This window comes from Triticum dicoccoides, chromosome 7A, assembly GCF_002162155.2.
Source record: "Triticum dicoccoides isolate Atlit2015 ecotype Zavitan chromosome 7A, WEW_v2.0, whole genome shotgun sequence".
NCBI classification, from domain to species: domain Eukaryota; kingdom Viridiplantae; phylum Streptophyta; class Magnoliopsida; order Poales; family Poaceae; genus Triticum; species Triticum dicoccoides.
In genome coordinates this window covers 255471098-255481399 of record NC_041392.1, presented here as the reverse complement: position 1 = coordinate 255481399, position 10302 = coordinate 255471098, and the positions used below count along the sequence as shown (strand labels likewise).

General features: G+C 47.9%; 1 protein-coding gene across 1 annotated transcript in view; it reads right to left on the bottom strand.

Moving 5' to 3' along the window:
* LOC119331258 (nudix hydrolase 15, mitochondrial-like) overlaps positions 1-10302 on the bottom strand; it is a 44047-nt gene extending 33745 nt beyond the window's left edge. Inside the window, exons 1-2 of the mRNA XM_037604429.1 lie at positions 9977-10302; positions 8396-8538 (exon numbers count right to left, since the gene is read on the bottom strand). Coding sequence (XP_037460326.1) covers positions 8396-8538; positions 9977-10208 — 375 coding nt within the window. The 5' untranslated portion in view covers positions 10209-10302. The remainder of the gene's footprint in view (positions 1-8395; positions 8539-9976) is intronic.

Below are 10302 nucleotides of genomic sequence, written 5' to 3'. Positions count from 1 at the left end.
GCCCGGAACCCCCGCCGGAGCCGCCCCGCCGCCCTGCCGTCGTTGGTGCCACCTGCGCCGCCTCGTCGCCTCGCCTCATCCCCGCCAGCCTCCCCAGGCCTCGTCGATGCTCGTCGTCCCCGCCGGCAACCTCCCTCGACGCCGCCCGGATCAATCTTCGCCGCCGAACAGGACTACCTCGTCGGACTGCCTCCCCGACGCCGTCGTCTCCGTCCTCCGCCCCAAGCCCCGCTGCCCCAGACCCTACTCCCCCTGTGAGGCCCTCTCCTCCTCTCTCCCTCGCGTGCACGCGCTCACGCACCGGCGCCCCGCGCGCGCCCACTAGGGTCGTGCCCCGCACGCGCCCATCCCGCATCGGCGCCCCTGGCGCCCGCACAGCTCCGTCCCTGCTCCCTCGCCTCCGTCGCCCCCTGTTCCCCCGCAAGTGCGCCTCCCGTCCTCTGGACTTGGCCGCGGCCCCCCTCCCGCGGCTCCCTCCGCAGCGCCGGAGCCCCAGCGGTGGCCGCTGGTTGATCCCGTGCCTACTCCCGTTGTCCACGGGCGAGGCCACCAGAAGGGCGCCCGCCCGCACCCGCTCGGGCAGTGCCCGCCGCCCGCACCCGCTAAGGCCCCTGGGGCCTATGACAGATGGGCCCCATGCCCATAACGTTTTATAAAAAAAAGGAATTAAAAATAATAAATAAAAAATAAAAAAATGATTTAATAAAATTAATTATTAATTAATTAATTGTCTAATGAATTAATTAAGTTAATTAATCCGGTTTAATTAATTTAATTAACTAGTTAGGTTAATTAAATAGTAATTAAATTAACTAAGCTGTAATTAACCTAAACAGAGAATGACAGGTGGGTCCCACTGGACCCACATGTCAGGTTGACCAAGTCAACTCTGTTGACTGCTGACGTCGGCATGACATCATGCTGACGTCATAAATCCATTTTTCGAATTAATTAAATAATTAATTAAATTCCAGAATTTAATAAAATCTTTAGAAAATCATATCTTTTAATCCGTAACTCGGATTAAAATATTTTCAACATGAAAGTTGCTCAGAACGACGAGACGAATCCGGATGCGTAGTCCGTTCGTCTGCCACACACCCCTAACCTATCGAACTCGCAACTTTCCCCCTCTGGCTCCTCTGCCCGAAAACGCGAAACACCGGGAATACTTTCCCGGATGTTTCCCCCCTTAACCGGTACCACCTCATACCACGTTAGGGCACACCTAGCACCGCTCATTGTCACATCATGCATCGTTGTGTTTATGTTTGCATTATATTCATTGTTTCTTCCCCCTCTTATCTCCGGTAGACTACGAGACCGACGCTGATGCCACCGAGTACGACTACGTCACCGACGCCCCCCTCCTTGTCTGAGCAACCAGGCAAGCCCCCCCCCCCTTGATCATCAGATATCGCCTATTCTCCTCTATACTGCTTGCATTAGAGTAGTGTAGCATGTTACTGCTTTCAGTTAATCCTATACTGCTGCATAGCCTGTCCTTGCTACTATTGTTGTTACCTTTACCTGCTATCCTACTGCTTAGTATAGGATGCTAGAGTTCCATCAGTGGCCCTACACTCTTGTCCGTCTGCCATGCTATACTACTGGGCTGTGATCACTTCGGGAGGTGATCACGGGCATATACTATATACTTTACACTGTTACATTATCTGTGATACTGTTCGGAGATGGGGGCTGAAAGGACAGGTGGCTCCATCCCGGTAGAGGTGGGCCTGGGTTCCCGACGGCCCCCGACTGTTACTTTGTGGCGGAGCGACAGGGCAGGTTGAGACCACCTAGGAGAGAGGTGGGCCTGGCCCTGCTCGGCGTTCGCGGATATTTAACACGCTTAACGAGATCTTGGTATTTGATCTGAGTTGGCTACGAGCCTATACGCACTAACCATCTACGTGGGAGTGGTTATGGGTATCTCGGCGTCGTGGTATCAGCCGAAGCACTTCAGACGTCAGCGACGGAGCGGCGCGCGCCGGATTGGAACGTAAGCCTGCTCTTGTATTAAGGGGGCTAGTTCTGCTTCCGGCCGCCCTCGCAACGTGCAGGTGTGCTATGGGCGATGGGCCCAGACCCCTGTGCGCTTAGGTTTAGACCGGCGTGCTGGCCTCTCTGTTGTGCCTAGGTGGGGCTGCGATGTGTTGATCTTCCGCGGCCGGGCATGACCCAAGAAAGTGTGTCCGGCCAAATGGGATCAAACGTGTTGGGTCAGTTGGTGCACCCCTGCAGGGAAGTTAATCTATTCGAAAAGCCGTGATCTTCGGTAACAGGACGACTTGGAGTTGTACCTTGACCTTATGACAACTAGAACCGGATACTTAATAAAACACACCCTTCCAAGTTCCACAGACAACCCGGTGATCGCTTTTCCACAGGGCGACGAGGGGAGGATCGCCGGGTAGGATTATGCTATGCGATGCTACTGGAGATGCTACTTGGAGGTGCTACTTGGAGATGCTACTTGGAGGACTTCAATCTACTCTCTTCTACATGCTGCAAGACGGAGGCTGCCAGAAGCGTAGTCTTCGACAGGATTAGTTATCCCCCTCTTATTCTGGCATTCTGCAGTTCAGTCCACTGATATGGCCCTTTACACATATACCCATGCATATGTAGTGTAGCTCCTTGCTTGCGAGTACTTTGGATGAGTACTCACGGTTGCTTTTCTCCCTCTTTCCCCCCTTTCCCTTCTACCTGGTTGTCGCAACCAGATGCTGGAGCCCTGGAGCCAGACGCCACCGTCGACGACGACTACTACACTGGAGGTGCCTACTACTACGTGCAGGCCGCTGACGACGACCATGAGTAGTTTAGGAGGATCCCAGGCAGGAGGCATGCGCCTCTTTCGATCTGTATCCCAGTTTGTGCTAGCCTTCTTAAGGCAAATTTGTTTAACTTATGTCTGTACTCAGATATTGTTGCTTCCGCTGACTCGTCTATGATCGAGCACTTGTATTCGAGCCCTCGAGGCCCCTGGCTTGTATTATGATGCTTGTATGACTTATTTATGTTTTAGAGTTGTGTTGTGATATCTTCCCATGAGTCCCTGATCTTGATCGTACACATTTGCGTGCATGATTAGTGTACGATTGAATCGGGGGCGTCACAGTGATTAAGGGGTTTAGAAGCATATCCCCTTTTGTGTTGATTCATTCAGATGTATAGACTTGCCCAGTTGTGTCAAAAAATGGAATGAAGTACTTTGTTACCTTTATCGATTACTATTCTCGTATGACTTCGATTTATTTGATGCATCACAAGGATGAGGTGTTTAGCTGTTTTCAGAATTTCCATGCCTTGGTGAAGAATCAGTTTCAGGAGCAGGTGCAGGTGATCAGGACCGACAATGGCACAGAGTATGTGAACAACACCTTTGGGGCCTTCTTGTCTGATCATGATATTCTTCATCAAACTTCATCCCCAAACACCCCCTCAAAATGGAGTGGCAGAAAGGAAGAATCGTCATATTCTTGAGGTTGCTCGGTCGTTGATGTATATGATGAATGTGCCCAAGTTCTTGTGCAGTGAAGCAGTTATGCCAGCCACGTATCTGATCAAACGGACACCATCAAGAATACTAGGAATGAAATCTCCGTGTGGGCTGGTATATGGAGGAACTAAACTTTTTGTTCCCCCAAAGTTGTTTGGCTGTACTTGTTTTGTTCGAGATCACCGGGTTTCTGTTGGGAAACTTGATCCACGGGCAGTGAAGTATATTTTTCTGGGCCATTCTTCCAGTCAGTAGGGGTATAAATGTTGGTGTCCCTCTGAGAAACACAGGTTTGTCGGTATGGATGTAACCTTCAGGGAATCGAGCCATTCTATGGTGAGCCAACAGATCTAAGTGTGTTGTTTCAAGAGCTTGACCACTTACACTCTATGCAGGATGGTCAAGAGGGGGAGAAGATTGTATCTCATACTCAGGATGATTCTGTGGGCACTAACACTGATGGTGATGTGGAGGTTCAACTCCAGCCAATTGTGGGTACACTTCTGGTTGGTACTCTCACTGATGGTGATGTGGCAACGGTGAATTCCATTCAGATTGGTAATGTCCAGCTCCCTATTCGAGATCGGTGGCAGAAGATCCCCCTATTGTACTCTCGTCGGCAGCCACAAGTGCATAGCTCATCTGACACGTCTGGTATATTCACGGGGGCAGCCACAAGTGCAGGGGGAGCAGCCAGTGTAGGGGGACAGCAAGGCAATGATGCAAGCTCATCTGACACAGTGCAACTGCCTATTGCATTGCGAAAGGGGACAGGTGGAGCTGCACAAAAGGCCTTACCTCCGGATATTTTTGATGATCATGACATTAGAAATTGTGTGTCTTATGAGGCTTTGTCTCCTAAGACATCCGGAGGGCATGGTTTGAAGCAATCGCCAAGGGCATGGTTTGATAGGTTCAGATGAGTTGTCTGTGGTATGGGGTATCGTCACTGTAACGGTGATTACACGATGTTCGACAAACACTCTGATCGGAAGATCACCATTCTTGCTGTCTATGTGGATGACATTATCATCACGGGAGATGATAAGGAGGAAATAGAGAGATTGAAGGGGTGTCTGAGCAAGGAATTTGAGGTAAAATACTTCCTTGGCATTGAAGTGGCTCGGATAGAGAAGGGAATATCTTTGTGTCAACGGAAACACCTTGGATCTCTTGAATGACATGAGCATGATGGGATGTCGTGCTGCCCCAACTCCGATTGAACAAAACCATCAAGTAACAACAGAACCAGGAGAGCTTGTGAATAAGGAAGATTATCATAAACTGGCAGGAAGGTTATTGTACTTGTGTCATACCAGGCATGACATTACGTATGCCGTGGGTGTGGTGAGAGCAGATACATGCATGAACCAAGGAGTGGGCATCTTGATATTGTGCACAGAATCCTGACATACTTGAAGGGCACTCCAGGTAAAGGGTTGTGGTTTGCAAAGAGTGGACATCTTGAGGTGGATGGCTACAGTGACTCTGATCGGGCCAGTTGTCAAGACGATAGAAAATCAACTTTTGGCTATTGTATGTTTGTGGGAGGAAATTTGGTGTCATGAAGAAGCAAGAAACAAACAGTTGTGCCTAGATCAACAGCAGAAGCTGAGTATAGAGCCTTATCTCAAGGGTTGTCTGAGATGCTCTGGGTGAAGCACCTTCTGGGCGAGTTGAAACTGCTGAGAAACGGACCCTTGAGGGTGTGGTGTGACAATCAGTTGGCTATAAGCATTCCTAATAATCAAGTTCAACATGATAGGACTAAACATGTGGAAATTGATCGCTTCTTCTTTAAGGAGAAACTTGGTGCTGGGATTATTAGCCTCACTCATGTCAGCTCTAGGCAGCAGTCTACAGATTGCTTGACAAAGGGACTGGGAACAAAGGACTGTAACTTGGCATGTGACAAGATGGGAATGATAGATATCGACCACCTATCTTGAGGGGGAGTGTTGTACCGGTATGAGCCCAAGCCCATCAAGATATGTCACTTAGGGCCCAAGCCCATGTGCTGACCTAGAAGGGGGGCATCCAGTCCTCCCGTTCTCCTGAGTACACACTATTCTCGTTCAACACGTAACATCTGAAAAAATGCAACATGTTGTCAAATCCTAATACAACATAATATTTGGTCAATTTCGAGTAGAAAGACAACATTTAATCCCTTAGTGGTAAACGATAAGATAAAGAGTTGTCGTGCGCCCGAACAGTATATTTGGAGGCACCCAGGGTTGGTACTAGTCCATCCTGAGGATGCCCTATCGAGATTCAAGACGCTCCTTCATGTCCTTGCCCGCCTGATAGTTCTGAAGTTAGGGAAGATGGTTGTCTCCGGGCTTCCAAGCTCTCAACCAATCAAGTGTTTCCAAGGGACGATAGTAGCGAAGCAACACTAGAGAACGACGCTTCTAAGGAGCAATACTAGCAGGAAGCTAGGTTCCAAACTCTAGTGGGAAGCTAGTTATCGAGGGGCAACTCTAACAGGTAGCTAGTTTCCAAGTGCAAGGGTCCGGGCTTTCGAGGGGGTGTTGCGCCTTTTGAAGCACCCTTGCTCCAACTTGTGGGAGAACGCCTTGATCTGCGAGGCAATCCACACCGCGCCTGGTCATGTCAGGTCGTCAGTTCACGCTTAGGGAGGCCGCACGCCACTCGTTCCTCTGGCCCAACCTCTCCTCCTCACCTTCACTCTTCACAAGTGAGCAGATGAGAGTGAGAGCCTTAAGCCTTTGCCCCCCCCACCCTCCTCTCAAGTAAGAGGCCCTCTATTTATACATGAAAAGTTGCGGAAATTACATGGTATGCCATTGGTATTTTATTACAAGTGTGCCCTTGCTTTTTGTCTAACCCTAAGGGCTTGATGGCAATCCTACGAAGGAATATTCCTGTGGCATCTATCATAGTCCTTTAGGGTTTTAGTGACCCTTGTGTCTATTCACCATATCACCCTTCGACTACTCATGGAGAGATATAGGGAGCCATTTTCTTGGTACGACAACTTATGTAGAGATACCGGGAGCAAAAGAAGGACCTGCATATGGTGTTCATTGGCCTACGATAAGATACCGCGAAATGACATGTGGCAAGCCTTGGAGAAACACAAAGTCCCAACAAAGTACATTACTCTCATCAAGGACATGTACGATAATGTTGTGACAAGTGTTCGAACAAGTTATGGCGACACTAACGACTTTGTGATTAAAATAGGACTGCACCAGGGGTCAGCTTTGAGCCCTTATCTTTTTGCTTTGATGATGGATAAGGTCATAAGGGATATACAAGGAGATATCCCATGGTGTATGCTCTTTGCGGATGATATGGTGCTAGTCGATGATAGTCGCGGGGGTCAATAGGAAGTCAGAGCTATGGAGACAAACCTTGGAATCGAAAGGTTTTAGACTTAGTAGAACTAAAACCGAGTACATGAGGTGCGGTTTCAATACTACTAGGCATGAGGAGGAAGTTAGCCTTGATGGGCAGGTGGTGCCTCAGAAGGACACCTTTTGATATTTGGGGTCAATGCTGCAGAAGGATGGGGATATCGATGAAGATGTGAACCATCGAATCAAAGCTGGATGGATGAAGCGGCGCCAAGCTTCTGGCGTTCTCCGTGACGAGAGGGCCACAAAAGCTAAAAGGCGGGTTCTATAGGACAGCGATTCGACCCGCTGAGTGTTGGCCGACTAAAAGGCGACATGTTCAACAGTTAGGTGCAACAGAGATGCGCATGTTGAGATGGATGTGTGTCCACACAAGGAAGGACCGGGTCCGGAATGATGATATACGAGATAGAGTTGGGGTAGCATCGATTGAGGAGAAGCTTGTCCAACATCGTCTGAGATGGTTTGGGCATACTCAGCGATGGCCTCCAGAAGCTCCAATGCATAGCAGACGGCTAAAGCGTGCAGATAATGTCAAGAAAGGTCGAGGTAGACTGAACTTGACATAGGAGGAGTCCGTAAAGAGAGATCTGAAGGATTGGAGTATCACCAAAGAACTAGCCATGGACAAGGGTGCCTGGAAGCTTGCTATCCATGTGCCAGAACCATGAGTTAATTGCGAGATCTTATGGGTTTCACCTTAGCCTACCCCAACTTGTTTGGGACTAAAGGCTTCGTTGTTGTTGTTGTACCCTTTGCCTACTCATGCACGAGAGAGAGAGAGTGTGTGTGGGTGTATGTGTGTGTGTTTGATATTGCAAAAATGCCCTTTTGAGATTTCTCTCTTCCTCTCCTTTGTTGGAGTATTCTGGGGATTTGAGGGCCTTCTACTATTCATCTGCGAACCACTGTACTGGGCATAGAAGGGCTCCGCGTCCATATGGTCGGGTCTGACTTCATATTTCTAAGCCCACTGGCTTGGTCCCTTGACTTTGAGTTGACTTTTGGAGATCTTCTAGTCCTCCTCGGGATCAATTTCCGTCAACTCCTGATGCTTCTTGTGCCTCCTGGCTTTGTCGCCGGGAGGGGGGTAGCGCCTGGTCCTACCTTTTTGGGTTGCAGTTGACTTAAGCAGGTGAAACTATGTGTAAGGACTTTACTAAATCTAGATCATCGGGTATGCAATGGTTGCATCGCTTGGAGGCAGAGTGTGGACTCCTTATACCACATAACGAATACTTCACTTGCTATTTAACTTTTTCATAGAACGTAAGTCGGTAATTAAAAACAGGCATGTCAGCCTGATATGATCCTCAAGACAGACATAGGCAGATCATGTGACTCAAGTTTGTTTGGCTGCAAGAACTGTGTACAATTTCATATCCATAATAGTTGGACAGATAAAAGAAGGTTCCATTTCCCGTTACTGAGGCATTGAAACAGGCTATTTGGATGTGAGACAATTACTAGGTTGACTAGAAAGTAAAACCAAAAGGCAATGCACCTTTGACAAGAAGTGCTCGAGAGAGGTAACAACAGTAACCAGACATGGATCCATCCCAATCTCCTCCTTTGCTTCCCGCAATGCTGTAGCTGCATCATCAGCATCGCCTTCGTCAACTTTTCCGCCTGGCAATGCAACCTCCCCTGTATCAAGGCAACAAAATCACTGATAAATGCAGCAAAACATACATCTATGATGATGAGTAAGTTACTTTTCATTTGCACTTTCCAGTATGGGAGATACGGACTAAGCTCAAATGAGCTGGGTTAGACTACATCGTCAGCTCACCTGCAAAGCTTATTCCGAGACAAGTCAGCTCTCTAGGTCGGCAAGAAATGTATGCTCAGCCGGGAATATATCTGAGTCAAGCTATATAGCTGGCGACCCATTTGTGACCTTGACTCCTAAAATTCGAAAGCTATGGCAAGCCAACTGCAAGCAGGCTAGATAGAAAACTGAGAATCAAGGCGCAAATTCAGCTTAATTCATTTCAGGACCAAACCCCAGTGGTTAGCCATCCGTGAGATGAGCCCAAATTGCTTGTAACTTTACAAGTTGTAAGCCTCTATTGCACCTCGCACGTCTGTTCCAATTAGTGACCAAAGTATGTTCTTCCTAGCGACCAATCGAACATCACGATAATACATTCCCTATTCTATTATATTATATTACTAAAAGCAAAAATATGGCTGAAAATAGGAGATGACCTACAAAATCCAAGAGAAAAGCAAGACATCTGGCCATTGATTACGTTGACCCACATGCTCAAAGCAGTTAAGGCCCAACCTGGTCCACCTTGAAATCCATAACGAATCATGGTAGAATTGATGGGGTGTTTTTCTTAATTTTTCAATAAATATTTAACTTGTGTCACATCTCCTTTTCACCTTTTTTTTGTCAAGAAAAAAAGCTTAGAACAAAGATTAATAAGCCTTAAGTGGTTCGATAAAGTTTTACAATCTAAATCTTTAGAACGCTAAGTTAACTAGCGGATATTTTAAATCAGTCATGAATAATTAAAATAGCGTCAAAAGGTATATTGTTTTATGGTTGTCTGACGTATCTGAACATAAATAAAACAAAGTGAATGCATGGCCATTTCGAAACTATCATCATGATTTATGAAACCATGTCATATTTTTGTCTTCGTAATGCAATGATATGCAGACATATTTTTTGTGAAACCCAACGCTATTGTGCAGTCTGTGAATCAAAAACCAACCACCAACACTCTGCAAATCATACTGGTCTAAATTAAATAGCATTGAAGAGACTTGAATCAATAGTCAATACGAAAGAACACTAGAACACTGGAACTACACGGGAGCATCCATCAAACCATTCTAGCGCCCTCGCACTAACTGAACAGGCCCTAATGATTAAAAAAACAGCAAGTAATCCTCTGAAACATTTCTGCTCCACTGAACTCCCAGAAATCCAATCGTTTGCTTAATTCCCCATATCCAAAACAAAGAGTCGAAACGCCGGGCTTTATTGTGAGAAAACGATTCCCTCTTATTCGGATTGATCGCACCCATGAGAATCTGCATAAAAATCACCAAAAATAAGCTAGCTGCTCACCGGAGTGAGTGGTGAGGGAAGAGGAGCGCTTGGTGAGGATGACGCGGAGCTCCCCGGCGGAGCCCCGGAAGAGGCAGATCAGCACGGCGGCCCTCCGCGGCTTAAGTAGCTCGCCGGCGTTGGGGGTCGCCGCCGTGGATGGATCACCGGCATGCGGGGAGGGGGGCGGCTGGTGGAGCCTCAGCCGCTGGATGAGCGCCTCGATTTCCGTGGCAGGCTCCTCCCCGTCCATGCGAAGGAAACTCTAGGAGAGAGCGGAGGAGTTCAGAGTGGTTGAGGCCTTCCACCTCTGAGGAGGGCGATGAAGAAGACATTGCGACGGACGG